The sequence below is a fragment of the Chanos chanos genome, chromosome 5 (assembly GCF_902362185.1).
Source record: "Chanos chanos chromosome 5, fChaCha1.1, whole genome shotgun sequence".
Classification (NCBI taxonomy): Eukaryota; Metazoa; Chordata; class Actinopteri; order Gonorynchiformes; family Chanidae; genus Chanos; species Chanos chanos.
Window position 1 is genome coordinate 14,734,619 of NC_044499.1, and position 24,323 is coordinate 14,758,941.

The 24,323-nt window shown below is 39.1% G+C and overlaps 2 protein-coding genes across 2 annotated transcripts; both read left to right on the forward strand.

The window, feature by feature from the left end:
• Window positions 1–9,620: 9,620 nt before the first annotated feature.
• On the forward strand, window positions 9,621–16,271 carry LOC115813011 (spindlin-W). Its single transcript, XM_030775595.1, has 5 exons — window positions 9,621–9,686; window positions 10,611–10,652; window positions 11,723–11,970; window positions 13,490–13,723; window positions 15,935–16,271. The coding sequence occupies exons 2-5, from the start codon at window positions 10,633–10,635 to the stop codon at window positions 16,138–16,140; spliced, it is 708 nt and encodes a 235-aa protein (XP_030631455.1). The 5' UTR covers window positions 9,621–9,686; window positions 10,611–10,632; the 3' UTR covers window positions 16,141–16,271.
• A 3,831-nt stretch (window positions 16,272–20,102) lies between these two features.
• On the forward strand, window positions 20,103–23,515 carry LOC115812932 (hydroxysteroid 11-beta-dehydrogenase 1-like protein). Its single transcript, XM_030775491.1, has 7 exons — window positions 20,103–20,178; window positions 21,105–21,235; window positions 21,646–21,757; window positions 22,035–22,126; window positions 22,380–22,473; window positions 22,734–22,899; window positions 23,338–23,515. The coding sequence occupies exons 1-7, from the start codon at window positions 20,103–20,105 to the stop codon at window positions 23,513–23,515; spliced, it is 849 nt and encodes a 282-aa protein (XP_030631351.1).
• The last annotated feature ends 808 nt before the right edge of the window (window positions 23,516–24,323 follow it).

Below are 24,323 nucleotides of genomic sequence, written 5' to 3' on the forward strand. Positions count from 1 at the left end.
ATTTAAAAAAAAAACAAAACAGTGAAATGTATGGAACTTACGATAGCATCTGGCTAATGTCTCTCCAGCATTTATCAATGTCAAACACACACACGGTAGCTCCTACAGTACTTCATTCAGCGCTCCTGTGGTTCTCTGTGGTGGTGTGACTTTGTGTTTCACATTGAGCTTTGATGTTAAAGCGTTCAACGTTCTCATGTCCCAAGAGATGTTAGAATGATTCTGGAACTGTGCTCAGGAAACAGGTGTCCCAACGTGAATAAAAGTCACTATCCTCTCAGTACATACAACCCAGTCTACAACACTGAATGCTGTGTTAGAATTTAAGATAGATAGACAGATAGATAGATAGATAGATAGATAGATAGATAGATAGATAGATAGATAGATAATCATTTTAGAATGTAAAGTTCTGAGGCTAGTTTATGTACCTTACATTGCTTTTGAGGCTACCCCCCCCCCCCCCCCCCCCCCCCCCCCCCCCCACACACACACACACACACACACAATTTTAATAACGATAGCTAATATGGTTTAGATTTATCCAGTGTAAAACCCTGCCTATAAAATGGTGTTATGTGCCAGCAATGTTTTGTAGTTTACTAACTCAGCTCATTCTTTTCAATCAATACTCAAATAGCAATTCTTACAGCAGGCTTGACCAAACTCAAAGCATGACAAATGTGTCTGGATATGTCTGACACTGGAATCTTTTTTTTTTTTTTTTTGTCTCAGTGCCAGTCTTATTGAGATGACTGTTAGAGCTCTGTAGAGAATAACAGACAGCGAGGTAGATTCTTATGGGAAGAGTCTATCTCTGTGAGAATCTGCTTGCAGTCTGCTATTAGCCATCAGCTTAACCCAGCCCACACTCTCTCTGTCTGGGCTTCCCACTGGCTCTGTTCTCCAGCCACAAAGGAAGGGCCCTGGGTGGATTTATTGCCGCGAACGCTCTAACAGCTTTTGGGAACACACTGTTTCACACGCCCTTGCCCTCAATCCATCAAATCAAAGCACGAAAATGAGGAAGAGATGAATGTGTGCGTTTCGGCACAGACCAGACAACGACCGAATCAATTACCCGCATCAAAGATGGAGAGTGTCTTTATGTAAAACCAAAAAAAAAAAAAAAAAAGAAAGAAAAAAAAGCCCCCCAAAAAAATCAAGGTGCCGCACAGATCTGTACGGCCTGCTCAAAATGGATTTGACCATTTCAGTAAATATTACAGATGCAAGCGGTGGAAAGAGAAGAAGGGGGATGAAATGATTGGCTCATGAAATTAGAGGAATGGGTAATCATGTTAGTGTGCTTTCAGCTTTTTATTAAGGCTAAAATGCCAATACATCTGTGGCCATGACAAATATAATATCAAAGGTTTATGAGGTTTATGTCTATCCCCCTGAATCATCTGTTTTCATATACATGACATTTACAGTCAACAGGCTCCACTACATTTACATAACGCTTACTGCTCGAGTTAAGCCTTAAATCACTCACTCACCCTGAGTGCAGCAGTAATGCACACTACAGAGAGTGCTCTGATGTAAATAAGTGTTCCACAGTTCTGTATTTTCCACTTAAAAATGTTATGAAGGGTACACTGTGAGTATTAGGAAGAAGGGGGGGGGGGGCGGTTTGCCATATGATCTGTATTCAAACTTTAATCTGCCGGGTTTCTTTTCCGCTGTCTTTTGTACACATTCACTGTGACAACTAAAGAGATTCAAGGCATCAGTCCCCTGTCTCACTCGCTTGACGTCATTATGGCTTGATGCTTCAATGTATGAATCATATCTTATAATATGCAGTGTTCCAAGATACACATGCACACACACACACACACACACACATTTTTATTGACCTTGTCATTCCTGGATAATATTTGCTTTTTTATTGAGGATCATTCAGCCATACTGAGTGGATGTGGGTAGTTGTAGCACTGTTATAACTACATCAGACCGAAGAGCGAGATTAATTTTCATTCAGATTAAAAGATAAAACAATCAGGTAATGAAGTGTTAAAATATGCCGCTGTGAGTGATCAGATTTTACATGATTAATGATCTACTGTTAGTGACAAGAACATGGACCTCATAGATGTATCATTTTCATCTTCTTCTCACACAACCTACAGTTAGATTGTTTTTCTCTTGTCCTCTAAATACGTCTTTTTGACTTTCTCTTTCAGTCTTTCACCGTTTCCAAATATCCTACAAAAGCACAGACCTATGATTATTTGCTAGTCTAGATCAAAAGATAAAAACTCAAAATTAACCGCTCCCCCCCAAAAAACCCCCGAAAAAAACTAATTTCCTCCTTCTTCTCTTACAGCAATAAAAATATGTCCTCTCTTGACTGGAACCTCAGTTAGCGTGTAACTGAATTTTCAGAACCCAGCACTGAACAGACAGTGAAACATGCCAGACACTCTAAGTGCTGATAATATTTCGCAGTATCCCAGTCTTGACGTCCCATAATGTCCTTTAGCAGCTGGAGCTGTCTCTGCTATGAGCCACAATGTATGTCACAGCCTTTGAATTGCCCCATGGAGCAAAAAGGACGTTAGTGAGACCAGGGATGTGCTCCTGCTTCCTGTCTATCACTCCCACCGGCTGCTGCTGCACACAGGTTCTCTAACCAACAGAGCTACAGCTGGAGAGAGCAGGGGTCACAGCATGGAAATTAATCACCCCTTTACTGCTACTACTACTACTACTACCACTAAAGTACAGACGTAGGGTGTAATTGCTGTACTCTATAGGATATTAGTGAAAGATCTCACCAGCAGTTTTGATGTCTTGTCCAGAACATAAAAGGGAAATGTTGAACATATGTTCAGATTTTGGTTCATCGATTGCTGTGCGTTTGTCCAATTACTCCACCATCCAAAAATGATTTTAAAATAGCTCCTATGGTTCTGTGTGTAATACTTTTGTTATGCATTACACGCCTTTCATAAAAAGGAAAAAAAAAATGTGGTTGTTAAAGACCAGATTATATATTCAGGTGAGTATGTAAGAATCCTGTACAGCGTCTGTGTGAGGCAAAAGTCATTAGTCAGATATACTGAGGCTGGAAGACAGAAAAACGACATACTAGAGATTTAGCACAGAGAAATAATAGGTTTCTAATTTCACACGGGACCTAACTCTACCTTAATCTATGGCCTCTCCAAGGCTGTTACCCAAGCCACTCTTCATTTTTATCACACACACACCTGAGTCTGCATGGTCAAGCGCTGCCAGTTAAGCGCCATGACGTGTGCACTGAAGCAACAGTGGGCTATAGATCTTGCTACATATTTTCAGACAGTATATTTTCAGCAGATATAAAGCAAAGTGTGACAGATGTGAAGTTGTTCTAGGCAAACAGTGTGCTCGCTTACGAGAGTCTCTGTAACTGTGTTGCTCAATGCCATTCAGTTTGCACAGTCACTGCCAGTATACAGCAATGATGTGCCGGCTACAGCAGACAGGGGTTTGAATCTGACGTCGGTCATATGTCTGAGCCTGTGTGTTCTTTCTCTGATTTGCTTTAAATGGAACTGCGAAACTTTGTCGTGCACTGCTCTCAGTGTTTTTATTGTGATTTAGAGTGAGTGATTTTGGAGCAGTGAGTGATAAGATTCAAATTACAGAACAACATGTGCTCATTCTGCTTGGTATCAAAAGTGTAAATTTCACAGTTTTTACGTGTTTCACTTTGTTGACAACGATGATCAAAACTTACAAAGCTGTACAGTAAAACAAACAAACAAACAAAAATCATTAAGCGCAGTGTCGAAAATGCATCTAAAATGTGTGTATCTGTGTTACCATCAAAACCAGTCAACATTTGTGAGTATATTTAAGTAGCTTACATTTACAGTGAACAAACAATTACATAATTTTCATTAAAAAACAAAACTAGTGAAATATAACAAAACTGTCATAACTTTGCCTTCCCAAAAGAAGCTCCATCATGAATTGTCGAGGGTTTAACTGAACTCACACTGCACGGTTTGTTCCATGACGCACTGTGTGAGACGCAGAGGTAAATGCAGGCAAGAGGTTTTCCGAATGGATCTCCAAAAACCAACTGTGTGTAGCCTGGCTCACTACTGCCCTCTCGTGCTTCCTTGGTTACCATCTCTCTCTCTCTCTCTCTCTCTCTCTCTCTCTCTCTCTCTCTCCTCTCTCTCTCTCTGTCTCTCTCTAGAGATGAAAAACATAAACAAAGAGTCAAATATCATATCACAATATCCTATCATGAGTGTAGAATTACCTGGAAGTGAGGGGTGGGTGGAGATGGGTTGGGATAGCAGGATAGCAGTGAGACAGGGGAGGAGGGAACAGAGAGAGACAGCAGCGTTCTTGGATATCTGACATGAGGTAAATGCCATACGCGTATGCCGCCGAAACACTTCTTGTTGCCCACTCAATCCACGGTTGGCTGCTCTTTAAACAGGTTCCTCATTTATTTATTGTAGACTAATAGGTACAAACTGACAGACACAGATGAATGTATTTGTTTCTGAGAGAGGAGTGAGTCAGCATGTGTGCTGTAAATAATAAAAATAATGATATAAATGAATGAATGAATCAGTGAATGGAAAACACTGTGGCAGCCTGACGTCTTTTTGAGGGTGTTAAATGATTGTTCAGTCATCCTGACATGCTCTTGTCACTGTGTGTAATTTCAGGATAACACACACACAGACACACACACACACACACACACACACACACACACACACACACACACAAACACAGAAACACAGAAACACACCTGCTCAACCAGGCTAATACAATGAAAGAGATAAAATGACTAATCAGCAATTATTAAAAAATAAACTGTTGAAAAACAGATTTACACACACCTTTTAATCACCAGAGTTAACAAACAGATTCTGAGAATATCATTTTATTTATGTGAGCAGAGCAAAGAAATAGTGAAGATGACAAAACAAGATGACAGAATGAGTTTGAACAATTCAGTAAACACTCCAGTAAAGTAGGTTAAACTCCTCCAGTTTTGTCTGATGTTTTATCTGTGTATAGTTATGAATAAATTATCAACTTATACAACCACTCACTCACCCATCCAACTCATTTACACACCCACACACCCACTGACCCAAACACACACACACACACATACACACACACATCATGCAAGGACATACACAACTACTCAGTTTCAGTCCTTTTGCTTAATTGGTTTTTGTCTATAGATGGCAGTGGGTCCACTGGGCCTTTGTTACAAGGTTAATTAAGGGTTAAAAGGAAGACCTTATGAGCAAATAGTACATTTAATTCCAATCTCTAAATAAGCATGTCTGATTGTTCATATAGGGCTTAATTACCAGGAAATACTCCTGAAGGCAGAATAAAATCTAACATGTCATGGCTGAAGTCCAAATATAAGCCAGCTGTTGCTCGCAGGGGAAGACACACAAAACAAAGAGCAAGATTGTGTCTGGCTGTTGAGTCATCATGTGTCAAAGGGGCTATAAAGACATTGGGTCAGGGTGAGGTAAAGTGATTATGTTCAGTAAAGCATCAGAAATTTTCAACAAAAAGCGATTTGCAAGGTTTCAAGTGTAGATAACACCGCTTGACTTTAATTCAGCCGAGATTAATCGAGAGACATAGAAATCTAATATGAGAGAAGCAGATGCAGTCTTCAGTTCCGCATGTCATGTGTTGTAGCAGGGCAGGTGTAAAACTTCCCCTAAATTAGACTCTCCAGAATCTTGCTAATGAGATGGAGCAGAAATAGCAAATGAAATATCTTTATTTTAGCAACATCCTGCCTTTGTAAAAGAGACACTGAAATAAACTCACAGGAATATTTTAAGCATGCCCCCCCCCCCCCACTATGGAACAGGGATGGAAATATCATACATGATATTATTCTCTATCAAAGACTTAAGTGTTTCGTGATGATAAACTGTACTTACATAATGCTTTGTGCTGTGTGAATATTTTCAGCTGTGTTGTGGACATTGCAGTCTTACATGTATAACAGGGTGGACAGGGGAGGATAAGAGAAAATAGGTGAGTGTGCCTTTAAGATAACAGAGAGTGTATGTGACGTCAGAGTGCAGTGGTAAATTGGGTAAATTGTCGCTACCTTGGCTAGGTGACATGTGAGCTGCTTCAGATGGGTGGTCTCAGGTAATGGATGGTGAAGGATATGTTGAATTCATAGAGCCATGCAAGATTTCCCTACTTATCAGTGACTGAGTGAATCCGCATGCTGAGGGCGAAAGCAGGTGTCGGGGGGGGGGTCGATGTTTCTTTTTGTTCTTTATTTTCGCATTATTTTGTTTTGTTTTATTTTAGTTTGCTTAACTTCTCTGTTCTCACTACATTCAAACTGTGAACAGAAAAAGAAAGTGTAGTATTTCAGACAACTTTGTTAGGAAAACAGAATAGATCCTTTAGTTTTCCAAAATCTAAGAACATTTATTTAAAATCCATAAATCCAAACAAAATCACAGTGAAGACTCTAAATATTAATCTGTGGTCCTGTATATATTGTCCCAGGCTACATGCATTGTTTTTATGTAATGTGTGTATTCTGACACGACTGTACCCTACTCAAGGTCATGTTACAGACAACTAGTCAATGTTAACTATCGCCCAAAATGTAACCTTGCAGTGAATAAGTAGGCATAGAGGCTCCTGCCCCCTCCCCTCCCCCATCTCATTTGCCCTGTAATGTAACAGAAACTGTGATTGGAAGGTGAGAAGAACCAAGATAGACTGGATGTATGAGTGATCCATCATGAGACAGAAAGAGAGAGGGCGAGGGCGAGGGGGAGGGAGAGAGAGAGGGAGAGAGAGAGAGAGAGAGAGAGAGAGAGAGAGAGAGAAAGAGAGAGAGAGAGAGAGAGAGAAAGAGGGAGAGAGAGAGAGAGAGAGAGAGAGAGAATGTAGGGGGTCGAGTAAAAGATCCACTTTAATGTGATGTGCCATAATGTTGTTTTAGTATTAGTTAAATATGAAAAGATACCTCGCTATTTTGACCACAGTTTTAGCCTCTAAATTCCCTTTAACATTATGAAAGCAGATACACAACTTTAGCATTTCTATTTCTAAATAGAACTGCACGAATGATTAATAGATTGTACCAGAAGTATGAGTAATTCATTTCTTTGGATTCTTTATCATGACAGATGCCCAGTAGATCTGTAAGTGATCTCTGAGAGGGATGTAGGAGAATGTCAGCTGAATAGATGAACAAGACAAAGAGTCTGTGTTCCACTCATCACACAGAAAACCGGCAGTACAACAGAACCACAATGAAACATCCAATAATAATGATGGAATAGGATGTATGAGAACATGTGGATCTAGGTGACAGCAAACCCCATGCTGAGTGTGTGTATGTGTACACATGGGTGTGTGCAAGTGAAAGTGAGAGAGAGAGAGAGAGATAGAGAGAGAGAGAGAGAGAGAGAGAGAGAGAGAGAGACAGACAGACAGACAGACAGACAGACAGAGAGAGAAGAGTGGAGAAGACTCTATTTTTGTATTGCCTATCCCAAAGGAGAGCATAAGCAGGTATGGTCTCTCGTATAACTCCATGTAGCAACTCTAGAGTGAGAGATAAAATCTTGGGTCTGAGGAGTGTGTTCCACATGAGCTCATTGCTTTGCTTCATTAAAAACCAGTTCATTGATCATGTGAACACAAAGTTAAAGTAAACTGAACTACATCCATACACAGATATAAACAAGGTTAGTAATCAATTCCATAATCTGAAAGAACAGTCGGATAAGAGTTGTTTCTTTTTCAATTCTCTTTGAATTTTATAGACAGGGGGCTTATCTCTACCTAGACTGTAGCTTTAAACAACCTTTACACAAACCAGCTGTCTCTTAGAAAAGTGGAAAAACTCCCATTCCATTCATAATCAAGGTTGGTCTAAGCGGAAACCAACTGTTTCACCATACAGAAGTGATCTTCAGTTTCTATGGACAAAGCTGTTGCTGTGACAACCACATTGACTGTTGCCCTTGAACACACTGTTTGAAAGGAAAGTGACAAAGTATAAGTAGTGTATAGGACTTAAAGTCCATGAAAGAGATGAGATGATTTTTGACACTGACCAGTTAAATGTTGTCACTTGCATATTAATGTATGCTGTGACGCACATACTAAGTCAGCATTCAGAGAGCAGAATTGTCATTCAAGGTTTGGATGACATTGAAAGAACTATTTAATAATGGTTCACTTTGCAGAGCCATTTTGAAAGAAGAAGAAACATGACCAATCTTGCAAACGCCATTGAAGGTTTTAATAGAATACTATGTGAAAAAATGAAACTTTGAATTGTTAGATACATGAATGTACTCTTGTGAAAGCACTCTGCTGTATTAACATATATTTAGACATTGTGATCAGTCCCAGACTGAGAAGAACAGTCTAAATATCACTGCTGTCACTCCCTCTCCAGTGTAGAGAGGGTAGATCCTGCTATTCCAATCAGTAGAGAAGATGAAAGAGGCTCATCATTCTAATATGGACATAAAAGGTGGGAATGAGCTTTAGGATTGAGGCCATTAGGCCACTATAAAAAAAAAAAAAAAGGAGCATTACCGAAGAGGATATGGACATTCAAAACACATTTCCATTCACATGACACAGAGAGAACGAAAAAAATGTGCCCAAAATGAACAAAGTCTGACCTCATGTGGTAGGATTTTACACAGCAGCTAGAAGTAGACACCGATGGGGGCTTCTCTTGAGAGTTAAAATAAAGTGGTATTAGGTGTCAGCTGTAAGTCAAGTGAAGATTTATAATTTACACTCACTTTATACATCATTATACTCACGAGTGAGATGCTTTTTTTTTTTTTTTTTTTACCTTTTTGACCTAAAGTAACCCTACATGAGAGTAAGTACGTGTAACCATAACCATAGACTAAATGCTGTATAAACTAACAGAGTCAGACAGAATGATTCCTTTATCAGCGCTGTGTATAGGCTACTAGGCTGCTGTTAGTGAAGTCACCAGTGTTCAGTAATCTCTGACATACTGATTTGTTAGCCATTTGTAATTGACAGAGTGTGCATATACATTTTTTTTTTGTCTGGAAACAGAATTTAATCTTCTGGAAGGATGTTTTACGAGACTTGTAAAGTTTTCTTGTTTTCAGAGTTGTAAGTCCAGCATGCAGAGGCCCAGTGAATCGTTCTAATTTAAATCAAAGCAGCAGTGAGCGAAAACCTAGCGCAGTTTGGGAAATGTAGTGTGATTTGTGACATCAGTCTGAATACCTGACATGTTGTCATTGTGTTATCATAAATTTGATGAAATATATGGCTCCAACCCAAGATATTCTTGAATGCTGCGTGGAGTGAAACTACAGATACCAAAGGTATATGCACACCGTTTTCAAAGTTCACACACACACACAAATGCAGGCACGCACGCACGCACCCACCCACTCACACACACGCGCACGAATATCTTTAAACAAGAGGTAGGTTATGATTTTGTACACTCTCTCCCAATATGCCTTGCGCAGAAGGCGCAACTGTTTAGAATCGACGTAAGCCCTAGAAGTGTTTGGAACTTGTAGTCTTTTTGGCTCTTTAGCTGGCTCCTTCATGACGTCTCGAAGACCACAGTACATGAGGTAGACAAGTCTCTGCAGAGGGAAGTACATCGTAGATATGAAAATATTGACCAGGTAAATTTCACCGTGTACTTATATGTTTACAGGGATAACTGAACATTGTAATGTAAGCATATTTTGTTCTTAGATGATTTTAAAAGAACAATTTTGCCTGTTGCGCATGTTAACTTAAAAAACGATGATAGCTTTAGCTACGTTAGTCATTCTGTGTGCCTCAATTTGGCATAAAACGACTGGACTGTACAGGCTAATGGTGACGTCAGTCATGGCACATTGTATTGTTAGCTTTTTAAGTCTGAGATGGACAGTTCTGTGGTTACGACGATTACTAAATTACCGAGGAATCGAAGGAACAGCAGCGAAAGCTACACCCTTGTTTGCAGGCATGGAAGAGACATCCTCATATGTCTGTAAAAATAAACCAGTCTCAAAATGCCGCACCATTTGTCAGACACGGATGTGGTACGCACTGACAAACAAATTAGATGTCACTGCACTCCAGTGGTATTCAAAACTGCAGTTGCAAATGACATTTGTTCACGAATCACAACAATTTTGTGAAGCATGATTATGCAATATGGGCGATGTTGTTGTTGACATCCGGCGGTAGCTACAGCAGTCAGGCTAGTTTAACTAGCCAGCTACCAATAAGACAATAGCAAAATGAGTAACGTCGAATCTGAAAGTCAACATGGCTGTCAATCATTTTTTTTTCTACAGTTGCAGCTGCAAAATCGTGCATGTTTTTCATACTTTACGATGACGTGAAAATAGTGTAATAAAACGTCTTGTTCTATTCTGCATTTCATTGTTATGTTTATTTGACATGTGAATAACAGTTAGTTGACCGAACATGTTCAGAGGAAAAAAATTAATTTTATACGTTCACAAGGCGTTATCTTTAGACACAATGTAATGCACTTTCTTCTTTCTTTATTGTTGTCATTCTCACATTTGTCTTCTCCATTTCTTTCACAGCCTTGTTTGAATTTTTGGAAACATGTCCAAGAAAAGGGGCAGGTAGGTAAAATCTATGTAACGGTACGAATATTGACAGTTTAATTTATGAGTCGTTTCAGTGTATCTATACGTCAGTTCCATGGATATTTTTTCCCCCTTTTATGCTGAAGTACAGAAATGAAGGAATGATTTGTTAATGTAACGACTGGGTGCAGAAATGAGTCTTACGTCATATGAGATTTCAAGTCATTCCTTTTTTGCTATTTCACCCTGTGCATTTCAACAGATAGATCGGAGTCTTTCTGTGTATCCTCTATAGGAATGTAAAACTGGCGTGGTCTGTCCAGCTTTTTGTCTTTGTATGATTTGGATATATGATTTGACAGATAGGACCAATTGCTGTGCTGAAAAGGCCATTCATCAATCCATCTAGTTTTTCTAACCACAACAGGGCTGAAAGTGCGTCTTCAAAAGGTTGCTGAGGTTTTCAAACTTTAGCTTGTATACTTCTGTGTTGTTCACGTACAGTGTGCTATTCACTATTTATTTATATAGTCAAATTCCCAGGAGTTATAACAATAAAATGGACAAATTGAAAGATATATAGAATTTCCGGACTAACTTTGCAAAAAAAAAAAAAAAAATTCCCCTCATGTTCCATGTGACCAAAAAGATCCATATTTGGTATCACCATGGAACTATGATTTCATTGCATGTACCACAGTTGGCATGATGTAGACTTCTCAGTGACTTGCACACATTTTTTGTCTCACTGATTAATGATCCTAACACTCGTGTTACCTCATGTTATAGCAAAACTAGTGTGTGTATTTTCTGAAGTATTTTTGCATACATTAGGTACAGTTCTACCTATCATGAAGCTATGTCATATCTGAAAAATGAACACCTGTACTCTTGCTCAAAAAGTATTCCAGACCAGTGTGCTTTTTCACCTGATGCGTTACATGATTTCTTTGTAACAGTGGTCTTTTGGGTTTGTGTGACTGTGTCAGCCAAGGATTTACATACTAGTGTACATCACAGCGCTTATGAATTTTGGCCTTTGGCCATGATGCTGTTTGTAAATGAATGTGAAAGACTGAGGGTCTTTGTGGTCTTTTCTTGTACAGGAAGCGCAGTAGTGGTGAGTTGAGTGATACACTCACCCCTGATCCCAATAACTTGCTGGGGAAGCGCATCCAGCACAGCTGGAGGGAAAAAGGGGCTCTGACTAAGTGGAAGGGCACGGTTTTGGACAGGTTGAGTGTAAACTCGTCCCTCTTTATGGTGAAGTACGACGGGTTTGACTGCGTCTATGGAATTGAGCTGTTCAAGGATGAGAGAGTGTCCAACCTGCAGGTGCTCAACGAAAAAGTCGGTAAGTCGCCCTCTTTGCTCAGGAAGTGACAGGAACACTTACAGTTATGACAGGAAGTAGCATACGCATGTAGTTGCGTTGTGTGGTATTACGGTATATCTTGTCTTTGATCTATATTGAAAGGTGAATTATGTTTATTCTTGTACTCTTTGTTTCAGAAGCTTTTTTAGGTCGGGTAAGAGTGTGTATTTGAAGAAAATGCTGACTTTATTTCTATGTGTACATTTGTGGTAATGATCTGGGTGGGTCATGGAGAGGTCAGTGCATCACAAACAGTAACCAGCTGGTGAGGTCCCAGGGTATGGTGTCCCGTAAGTTTATCTTTGCCGTTTGACTTCGGTTTGGTTGCTCCTTGCATATTTGGATGACTTTATTCATTTTCAGATTGAGGATAATTCTAGGGCCAGTTGAAGCTGTCTGCTCAACTCTCACATGAAGCATGCCTATTCTCACCCAGTGTACAGCTTTTTGTAACTGAAGAGTAATGGCATTTTGTCAGATGAGAAAAGATTAGTATGTGTAATGTATACAGCAGGCTACATTGAGCAGTACTTAAATTGGTAGCTTTAGACAAAAAGATTTGAGTCATCTTATCTCGTATCTAATGTAAACTCAACAGCAGTATGGAGGAGTCTTAGAAGACGAACAGGATTCTTATATCTACTATTCAGCACTGATGTGGATGCCTTTGATTTCTCTGCTGTTTAGCCGCTGGTTTTAATAGGCTGAAATTTGACTGGCCATTTGTATTAAATTTGCTGCAGTCTAAATGTTTATTGAGCAGTTTCTGCAGGGGCTTGCCAGCTGGTTTGTGTATGCATGTGTGCTTTTCTCAGTGCCGCTTGGCTTTTGGTTGTATTCTGAACAAGAAACAAACAAAATATAACACCACCCTATTTCACAGTCAGTTCTTTTTTATTAATACTCATTTCTCTTATTGATCATCATTTTTACCTGAAAATGGCAATTTCTCATAGATTTGCATATTTCTTCAAAAGGCATAGGATATATATTTATAATAATGTACTTGTAACTGGAGCTACAGCCTAGTTTATCAATGATTATTAAACAGGTGTGGAAAGAATTTTTACGGTTAGTTTGTGGTACAAGAATGAAATAACATGCATTGCTGCCACCTCGGGGAAGAAGACATTGCAAAAATGCAACAATACTCATCAGCGCTAACAAGTTAATTATAATTAAGAAGAATAAAGAGCACTTTATTACACATTTTGAAGGGTTTTTCGTGTGCCACCAATCCCACTTGTCTCATGAATGCGCAATGCTGTTGTGTATCTTCCATTTCCATTTATTTGTTTAGCAAATGCTTTTATCCAAAGTGAGTATATACAGAATAATGCTTACATATATCAGGCGCATAGCTACGCTGCCATGAGACAATGTACGGTCCTGATAAGTAAGTTCTGTGGTTATAAGTAAGTTCTGTGGTTATAAGTGCTGTCATATGGCTGTGAGTAATTCTTCTGCCTCTGTCTTTATTTTCTTTTTCCCTCTCCAGTGAACAATAAGATCAAAGTTCCCCATGATGCAGAAGAGCTGGTGGGAAAAGCAGTAGAACATCTGTTTGAAAAGGAAGATGGAGAAAAAAACGAGTGGAGAGGGATGGTCCTCTCCAGAGCTCCCATTATGACTAACTGGTATTACATCACCTACGAAAAAGACCCAGTTCTCTACATGTACCAGCTGTGGGATGACTATAAGGACGGCGACCTCCGCATTTTACCTGAAGCAGGTAAGGGCATGCAGTTGCCATGGAGCCTGTTTTTTTTTCTAGATCCTCTCACCTCAAAGCAGACACTGAACCCCTCCCCAAAGCCCTTGAGTCGTCAAATAGAAAGTGCTCGCTTTGATCTACGTAAGAAGAAGTGAAATGGTGGCTCTAAGGGGAAAGGTTTTAAAATTATGAATCTTTTGACTCTGCTCGCAGATCCATACAGACTAGACAAACGTCAGTCGTATAGCTCTGTGTGGATAACTTGAGTTAGTGTTGAGGCTTCTATGATAGTGTAACCTGCTCAATCATGTCCAGTCAGTTAGAAAAGCCTGAGGAGTGGCTGAAGAGCGATTTTGGATTTGGCTTTTGTCTGATGACTTCTTGATAGTTGTTCCTTTTTGGCTTTCATTACTACATGCATTTGTGTCTAGTAAAACACTATTGCAAATACAGTGCTGTGTTACGGGAGTAGTGATCTCCAGACAGACTGTAAATGAAACTGTCAGTTTGTGGATGTCAGTTGATGCCAACACATGCATTTTCTTGGCTGGGAAAACCAACAAGTAATAAAATGCAGACTCGCACGGCCCTACTGGACATAGGCAGGGGTAAGCAGATTATCGCTTAATCACTCAGGAGAGTCTAAGTGGATTTCTGAACTGTCAGAACATTGACATTTTTAATTTGAAGTAAACATGTTAATATAATGTAAACAGAGCGAAAGTACAAATGCTTCACCAAAAGGCTACCCCCCCCCCCCCCCCCTACCCTACATATATGACATATATGGGTAATTTAATGGGTATTAAGCAAGGGAGGGAGGTAACGAAGTAAAAATACTTTGTTACTGTACTCAAACAGTACATTAGCGGATTTGTGCTCTGAGTATCAACAATGCAAAAAAAAAAAAATACAAGCAGCTTTTTCTTGACTTGACAACATCTGTGAATAAATCATACACTTTTTAATGCAATACATTTCTACTGACTACTGTTGTTACTTGTTTCATCTTGCACGGTCAGTCAAAAGCCATTGTTTTATTTAATTTGCTTTTTTAATCCTGTGGTAGCTGATTAAACGTGTATGGGAACACTGTTGGTAGGACCTAAATGATGCTGATATAGACAAACAGGGGTAAGACCAGGTGTATCCGTGTGCCTAGTCCAGAGGCCTCGATCCAGTGCTCTCTCTGGCATTTATTCATCATTACATCAGAGTGGTGCCAGAAACTTAAACTGACATGGAGGATGGCAGCAGGAAGTGAGTTATCCATCAGTAGCACACACAGTCACCTATGGCCTTTATGCACCTTTGTCTGTGCATAAAAACGATTCATTCATTCAGTCTCCATTTTGTTTCCGGTGGGAAAGGGAAGTAAGTGCTTTCAAGAATTCGCCACCAAATCTCAAGAAGGTCTTTTTTTGTTGTTGTTGTTTTTGATCGCAGTATGTTTTTTCTTTTTTTTTATCTCGTATTTTTCAAAGCTCGATACTTTGAGACTGTAACTCAAGTTGTTTGTGTAATGGTTGGCTAGCAGAGTCATTCTTTTATGGTTGTATCTTCACTTCAACTCAAGTCTAAAACCTGCACACTTTTACCACCTCTGGTATTAAGAGGTTTGTGCACCGCACTCTGACCATAATTTCCTTTCTTTTATGAAAGCGCCCTCTCATGCCCCAGGGTGATATTTTCAGACATCTGATTCAAACCTGCGTGTTTATTTTCACTTGCATCTCAAGCGATTTTCCGCCTCTCTTTCAGAGTCACCGAGAGAGGTGAAATACTTGGTGACTAGGCCTGCCCGGCATTTATATTCATATTTCTAAGCATGCCAATATGATAAATGTCCAATTAACACCCGATTGCAAACATCTGTTTTCAGCCATGCCTGATCTTTCGTTTACACAAGTGTTTCCTTTATTATATCTCTAGATGGCGTTTGGCCTCTTCTTTTTTTAGTAAACTAACGTGTACTGGATGTTTCACTAGCCTGTCTGACCAATGCTCTGTCCAAGAGTTTATCAGTAGTCCCGTGCGGACAGGGGATTATAGAGCAAGGTGCACTGTTTTCTTTGGTGGACAGGCATTTTCTTTAGAACATAAGTCTTTTTTTTTACAGCTTTATGCAGCGTGTAGGCTTTTATTCTCCCCCCAACAAAATAGGTCAATATGCTCATAAAAGTGTTTTTTTTTTTGTTTTTTTTTTTAACAAGCCCGTTGTTTTCACAGAGAACAAGCACCTGCTGCCTGCGGACCGGAAGCCGGGCGAGGAGACAGAGAGCCTCGTGGGTAAGCAGGTGGAATACGTTACTGATAAAGGTGTGAAGAGGACAGGCCTGGTCATCTACCAGGTCCCCGCTAAGCCCTCCGTCTACTACATCAAATACGACGACGATTTCCACATTCACGTGTACGATCTGGTGAAGACCACCTAAGACGACGAACCTCACCGTCGACACAGACTCACCGTTTCCCATGTTCATCGTTCACCTGTCATCGCCTCTCGTCGTGTCCTCTCCCGCGCTTCATTATGGAGGGACGGTGCGTGGAGGTCCGGGGGGAAAAAAAAAAAAAAAAAAAAAAAAAGAGAGAGATCACGCGTATAGCCTCGGTTTGCTGGGTTTGTCCGTTCACACTGTCGTGTGTGGATGTTTTATTCTTGACAGACATTCAAAGAACTGAGCTTGAAGATGTTTTGAAAACATTGATATTGTTCATAAATTGCAAAGCGTATTTATTAATGTAATAGGCGTGGTTTAAAAAAAAAAAGAAAAAAAGTAGTGTTTATGACTCTATATAAAGCCACCAGTTGAACACATGTGGATATGAATAACCAGTCTAATTTGGAACCATTTCAAATTGATTGTTGGCTTTTAAATTTATTTTGAATTTTTTTTGTCTCCTGAAATGGAGAGAGTTGTTTTATTTTGAAAGCTGTAAATAGTTTTAGCCAGGGGTCAGTGTTAATATTGGTCCCCTAAATACAAGTACATGAAACTGTCCTGAAAAACTGAAAATGGAACAGGAATGTCCTTACAAAAAGAAGTTCACAGTTCTTATAAGTCAAATTGTGATTACTGAAATGATTGTTGAGTCTGTTTTGTGACCCACAAATTTAAAAATCCTTTTTGTTTTATTTTTCTTCTGTTAATCTCTTCTGATATGTAGCAGTGGCTTATTCTCTGTAATTACCCTCTTCTATCAGATGCACTTGAAAGCCCCTTTCAAAGGAGAACAGAATCAGTGATGGTCTTAACATGTTGAGAACAGCATGTTTTAGACATCCCGCAATGCAATTTATAGACATCTTTTGAATGTTTCATTCAGTTTCACTCAAAGCCACATATGGCCAATGTGTAGCATCAGCTCAGTTACAGATATTGTGGAGGTGATCCATTCTTCTTTAGTGATGCCACACAGTTTGCTTTAAATGTGTAACTCATTATGAGAAAAGTAGATGAGCACTTGTCTATTTTGTGCACGCTCAATGCTAAAGTGCAAGTGTTTTGACAGCATAGCGACACAAGCAAATAATGAGTGTCATAATTTGACATGTTTAAAAATGTTCATGGGTGTGACATGAAGTGGATACTTAGTTTTTCCTCTTCAACTTTACTTTGAATGGATTTAGAAATGGTCAGAATCTGCTTTTAAGGCACAAAAAAGGTGGAAAAATGTGTAATGTCATGAGTGGTCTCAGATGAACCTATTAAGTTTTTAATCCAGTCGGACAATTCTCAGTCTGCCTGGCAGAGTCAAAGACAGTTTAGCACCGAACCCAAAAGTGTCAGTCATTTAAGAGCTGTATTTGTAAAAACATGAACAAATCTCAGATTAATGTGAGGGTAGATTTGTAAGTAGACATATCCAGCAGGCTGGTTAAAAAAAAGTTAGGGTTTAGTATGGGTCTCAAATGATATGAATTTAATTATTTTGTTTGTCCCTCTTGGAATGAAGTAAATTAAATTGAGTCGGGAGATGTGTAATAAGCAGATTACAATCTGCAAAAACAAAAAAAACCTGTGTATGTTAGGGAGAGTTATGGCATTGACATAATTGATGTTGGTGCAAGACTTGGTGAAACCATGTGAAAGAAATCTTATTTGCTAAACTGAGTGGAAGTACATACGAAATTTTGTTCTGCACCGTACACCCTCTGACAATATTGGTTAAAAAGGAGATGGATTTTTATAACAGATGGTATAATCACAGATGGATGACTTAACGAGATGGAAGCAACACTTTTTGGAACAGTTGATGTTAATGTGTATACAAATACGCTTGAACTGATTTATCGTTTATGTTTTGTTGCTTAATTAGGCCAACTTTGCTTGTAGCAATTGCACTTTATTTCATACTGTGTCAGCCTAGTATGTTTCAAAATTGATTTCATATAATTTGTGACTGGTACCGGTTGAAAAACAGGCACAGGCCCTGAATTGATCTGTGGCCCAAATAGAAACAAGGTATAAAAATCATTTTTGGTGAATACGCATTATGGAGTTGTTTAAAATTGTAAATAGTATTGTCTCAAAGAAGGCAGTGTCGGCACAGATATGAAATGTTCGGTTAATCATACAGAACAAACATTTATAAATCAGATGCTAATTGCTAAATTGTAATCTCTCTACTACATTTGACTTTTTATAGATGGTGACTTTCTCTCCCTGTAATATAGAGACAAAAGAATGAGCTTCCCTCAAAAGATACATTGCTTTGGAGAGAATATGCTTTATGAATTGTTGGTATTCTGTAATTTGATTTTGTTTAAATATGTGAATTAAAAGCACATCATAGAGTTAGGATTCCATGTTTATGCATTAATTCTGTTTCCACGTTGGGTTTTCAATTCAGAACAATGAGTATTTTAGACTTAATTCCATCCTCCTTCATCAGTGTCTTCATCTGCATGAATTATTTTCTTGGAGAGGTTGTATATCTCTGCATTAGTGCCAATGTGCTTAAAAGAAGAAATTTGTACTGTGCTGTGTTATTCTCTCTGAAATGAACACATGCTCACTGCTTGCTATATTTAGTTACAGATTTAGGGATCTTTTGCCATTTCAGTGCCAGTAACTTTGCAATCGTGTTGGAATTTTAGTCCTCGAACACAAGATTTTTCAATTGGTCCTTCTCCAGCTCAGTTGCTGAATTACTCTTATTGAAGTGGAACTCAACTCGCATAACTCTAGTGTCATTTTCTTCTTCCGTGAATGAAGCAGTTTTCTCTCTTCTGTTGTTACAGTATTTACAAAAAAAGCTGGGCTGTTTTTCCCCCCCCTATGTATTAAAGATCACTCGTTTAAGACCACACTTTATAAATGCTTTTCTTGTTTGCTTTTTGGTTTTGTCCTCTCTAAAGAAGCTGCAAATCTTTTGATGGGGATGAGAGTTCCTGTTCTCGCGTTCATAAACCTGGAATTGTTTTGAAGTATATGGAGCTATGGGCTATGTGAAGCATACTGCTCTTTAATTTCCCTCTCTCTCTCTCTCTCTCTATGTCTCTCTCTCTCTCTCTCTCTCTGTGGTGTTTGTGAATACGTAACTCTGTTTCTTGCTTCTCTGTAAATGTGTTTTATTGTGTGGTCTGTAAGCTTCTGGAACACCCCCTCCCCCTCTTCTCCATCCTTTCTCCACTGACCTGTGCTCCAATTATTTTGCTGCTTTTTACCAAAGTTAACTTTTCAGTAGGCAAAGTCAAGGAGTTTCAAAATACTCATCTTGTCTGTTTGTGTGATGATGCTATCATAAATAATAAAAGAGATATTTTTTGCACAGGTTATGGTTGTGTGTATGTGTCCAGTATAAAGAGATGCTGAGTGTCTGTTATGGGGAAAACTGTCTGTACCGTCCTTTTTTAATAAATCAGATGAAACTGAGAATGTAAAAAGGACATACAAAATGACTGGTTTTGAAACTTGGGGCCTCTGTAGTTTGAGAAAAGAATTCATGTACAGCCTGTATTTTGGCACACAGGGCACACGTTTAAAAAATATGTTGCTCAGGTCTCTGTTCTACTTTTTAAAGGTCTACACAATTTGTAGCGAATGGTGCTATTTATGTCAGTGTTACCCAATCCTGGTCCATTATCAGCATTAGGAAACACAAAGTGACTTTATCTTTGGACCCGCCCATTGTATGTGGGCTCAAGAAGTCCGGTGACAGTATATTAGCAGCCTGTTTCTGCCAATCGAGCATTCGGACATTCAGAGGTACTGTGTGAGACAGGTAGGTAGACTATGTGGAGATCACCATAAGAATATCAGTGTTCATTAATTTTAAAATTCATGTCATTCAAAGAAATCAGTTAAAGTTTCTTGGTCCAGGTTTAACTTCTTGAGCTGAAACCGACAAGCGCAAAAAATCAGACGTATAACAAACTCCAAGAGGGAAAAATATGAAGATTCACCTGGTACTTATTTCAGTCTCTACTGTACTAATGGCTTTTCTGTGGAGGGACACATTCGATGCAGGTGAGTGCCTTACGTTCGTTTTTCCTGGTAGCAAGTTATTAGCGTAATTGATAAAGGCACAGGTGATCTACCTCTAACTGTCTTAAAGCTGTTATGGAATTGCTTGTGTAACACTCACATTTTTGTTTGGACTTAGGATACCAGTGGAACAAATGCATTATTGTTACTACAGTATCAGTAGAGCCGCGGAACTGGGTTGCACAACATAACGATGTGTGAACTTTATTTCCTACAAATCATGGACTTCTACTGACATGTACATCCGTAAAGTTAACCTGCATAACGGGATATCCAACTTTTTTTACTGATAGTAATTTTTTGTTCTACTTCAACAATGAATTACATTATGCATTACATTTGACAGCTTCTCATTGAAGCCATGCTTAAGATATATCTTATTCGACCTATTATAATTTATAATTAAATGTATGTGTTTGACTGATTAGCTTTAGAATGCTTTATCAACGGAATCCTTTATAAAAGCAGGTGCTCCGAGCTGCTTTTGCCTCAGACAAAAGATTATTTTTTGTGAGGTAGCCTAAACAACATAATCCATCTTTCTGATATAATTACAGTTAGTTCCGACATACAGAGAAAAACAACATCTTCGTTGGTTTGTTTGCGCTGGTTAGGAAAAAATATGACCTGCTCTAGATCATTACATTCATGATGTCGTAAGTATGCATGACAAAGACATTTATGTTTTCCCGTTTGTTGATTCACAAGCGAGGATAAGATGTGGCCAACCCGCTAAGATATAGGACATCTTAGGTCATCGTTGCTAGAGAGAACTCTGTGCCCTGTGCCCAAAGAACACTTAAGTTTTAAAATAAAAGTTCCTTCAATTTACTCTCCTTTTCTGTTTGAGCACTAAAACGTACATATCAGTTTGGCATATTATAACCACTGATATTCTTGTTTGGTAGAATCGGTGCGTGGGACCCGTGTGTTGGTGACTGGTGCCAGTACGGGAATTGGGGAACAGATTGCATACCATTATGCACGACTGGGTGCCCAAATCGTCGTCACAGCACGAAGAGAACAGGTTTTGCAGAGAGTGAGTGACACTTCCTTAATTTATTCATATAGATACGGTATCTGTTTATTCTCAAATATCTGTTTAGTTTGTTGCATTGGCTTGTTAACAGATAATGTTCTTCCACGTTTACGATAGTGCTCATATTGGCGATTGGGGCGAAATACAACTGTAGATTGCTATTTGGTTTTCGTATCTATCAGTTTTATTAGCCTATAGACCGTTAAATTTGTAAACATATAGTGTGGTATTTGAGGATCACGGTATTTGAACGATTAGTTCTTCTTAGATTTTATGTTTAATATGCATGTGGTTACAATCAGATTTGTCTTGCTAATTGTTTCCCCCCTCAGATTGGTTTAGGGGAATAAACTCATACCGATATCGGTTTATATCAGTGTAATGACGGATTGTTACGGGATGTGTGGCAGGTGGTGAAGATGTGTCGAAAGCTTGGCGCTGAGAAGGCCCTCTATGTAACTGCAGATATGTCCCTGATCACTGACCCTGAGAGAGTCGTTAAATTTGCTGTTGACAACCTGGGTAAGAGACAAGCCACAGCTCATACAGATTAACAAGATGACTTCTGAAGATCTGCTAGGTTGCTGATAGAAAATATATGTCACTAAAAAAAAAAAGAAAGAAAGAAAGAAAAAAAAATATACAGCAGATATGAGCTCTGTGTGTGTGTGTGTATATACATACATACATACATACATACATACACGGACACACACACACACGTCTCTCTCTCTCTCTCTTGTTGGATTTTGTATAAGTTGAATAAGTGACTTTAAGATCCGGCTGACTGTTTTTCCAGGAGGGCTAGACTTCATGGTCCTGAACCACATTGGAAGCAGTAACTTTGCCATGTGGGATGGAGATGGTGACCATGTTAGATCGCTGATGCAGGTATTTCCTATCTGTCTGAACTGGCCCTTGAAACTAAAGCATGGAGCTGAATATGTCATTCACTCCACCTTATTTAGTTTCTGTCAACAGTATTAACAACATTTATGTTTTATGCTGACTCGGATGTGAGTTGTTCAGCTTGGTTTTGACTTTATGCAAATTATACAAAGATATTGTGTTATAGTTTTCTCATTCAGCCCATGTTTTGACATTTCAGAGTATAACGTAACGGTGATTTCTGTGTTTTTTGAAGGTGAATTTTTTGAGCTATGTTCAGATGACGTCTGCAGCATTGCCCGTCCTGGAGCAGAGTGGAGGTTCTGTCGTGGTAGTGTCGTCACTGTTGGGTGAGTGAAAGATTGGAATGCTGTTACTGGAGATGAGGTTCAGTAAAGACTGGGTTGTGCTTGTTGATCTCAAACCATTCTTTTTGAATAGTTTGGCTGTTTGTCATTTTTCATGATGAAACATAAGGCTTGCAAAATCCTATCCACTGACTATCCTGCTCTGTTAACGCTCAGTATAAGATGATTATATTGTTCATATGGGATCAAACCAACACCTGTTGTTTGTGAACTTGACTGCATGTATCCTCTTGCTTTTCCAGGCAAACTGACCACCCCATTTGTGGGACCTTATTCAGCCACTAAATTTGCCCTGAATGGTTTTTTTGGCACGTTGCAGCATGAGCTGAGTATGCAGAACAGCAATGTTTCTCTGACAATCAGCATTCTTGGATTGATTGACACAGACAGCGCTATGGAGAAAGTCAGGTCAGCTTGGTCTTGTAAAATACCCACAATCCCTCATATCACCTAGGCGTCTTGCCCTTATTAAGATAAGAAACAAGCTTATTGAGATAAGACGTTAGTTGAAAGTGCTCAAAACTAACCCGGATCCAGTATCATATCTGGGATCATCTGTAATGGTGTGCACTACGCTACCTTCAGTGTTGGAACATTCTGTCACCGTGTGCCGACCGAAATCATTTCTAGGAAGGCATAATTACAGTTCAGATTGCATTATAAACTGTGTGGTTATTATATACAATACTGAATTGTGTAATGTTGTTAAATGATGAAGCTCATCCAACAGTAGCCGAAAGCTCAAAATTGGTTTATTTTAAAATTTATTTCACTGTATATATTTGCTAGCAGTGAGTCTGATGACATGGCTCTTCAATTTCTCTCTGTTCTTTTAATGTCTCACAGAGGGAAAACTTACATGATTGCCTACCCTGCCAGTGATGCTGCCCTGCACATCATCAAAGCTGGGGCCACACATCAGAAGGAATCCTACTACCCCTGGTTTCATTACTTCACCTGCCTTTTCAGAGACTGGTTCCCCCACTTCCGTGACCTTGTCATACAAAAGTCCTTCACTTATTGAGGCTGTTTATCTCTGTGAAAGACAGAGGACTGAAATGAACTCCCGGGCATGCTTGTTTTTCTATCTCCTATCTGGGTAATTGGTAGTGATACAGGTATCTCCTCATGCGTTATCATCAGCAAAATGATTGAACTTGGACACCAGAGGAAAATTTGACCTGAACTGACTGTGGATTTTTAAAAAATGTACTTCAGTGTTGGGGGGAGGGGGGGGCAACTTTGAAAATGTCTCCGTCAGGGGAAAAAGCAACTTTATGTTTTTGTCTGAGAAAGCAGCGACTGTATATGTCTGTAAATATTAGAAATAGCGTACAAGAAGGATTGTGTATTGTTATTATTTTAGATTTATTTCGCAGAGATATAATGAGCAGAAATGTATGCTTGTTTGAGGTAAACTGACTCCTCAGTTGTTGTATTTTGCCATATTATTATTTTGTGTTTCTCTTAAAGTCTGGCCACAGCAGTTTTCCGCCGAATATGCTGTTATACAAGCTTAATGTGTAGCACGTGCGAAGAGTTAGTCTGGCAAAAGCAGAAGAAATTATGAATTTAAAGAGTTCAACCAAAAAAGATTTTTTTGATGTTGATGATCATCACATTCTCAAAACTGTGTGCTGTTTTTTTTAAACAAGCCACGAATCTTTTACAAAGTTTTTCCGAATTCATAGGCCAGAGATATTGTTACTTTTTAACCACGCATTCGCGTAGACAACCGGCCGCATCGTGAACGTAATTGTTCACAGACTTGCCTATATACTACGCATGTTACTAGAGGATTCCACTAGAGGGCACACTAGAGGTTTCCATTT

What these genes read in the sequence shown, in the direction of transcription:
- LOC115812932 (XM_030775491.1), top strand. Translation starts at nt 20,103, where the DNA reads ATGAAGATTCACCTGGTACTTATTTCAGTCTCTACTGTACTAATGGCT. An exon ending in ATGTTAGATCGCTGATGCAG is followed by an intron (nt 22,127 to 22,379) that starts GTATTTCCTATC and finishes TGTTTTTTGAAG; the next exon opens with GTGAATTTTTTGAGCTATGT. An exon ending in GGTAGTGTCGTCACTGTTGG is followed by an intron (nt 22,474 to 22,733) that starts GTGAGTGAAAGA and finishes TTGCTTTTCCAG; the next exon opens with GCAAACTGACCACCCCATTT.
- LOC115813011 (XM_030775595.1), top strand. Translation starts at nt 10,633, where the DNA reads ATGTCCAAGAAAAGGGGCAG. An exon ending in GGTGCTCAACGAAAAAGTCG is followed by an intron (nt 11,971 to 13,489) that starts GTAAGTCGCCCT and finishes TTCCCTCTCCAG; the next exon opens with TGAACAATAAGATCAAAGTT. An exon ending in CCGCATTTTACCTGAAGCAG is followed by an intron (nt 13,724 to 15,934) that starts GTAAGGGCATGC and finishes TTGTTTTCACAG; the next exon opens with AGAACAAGCACCTGCTGCCT.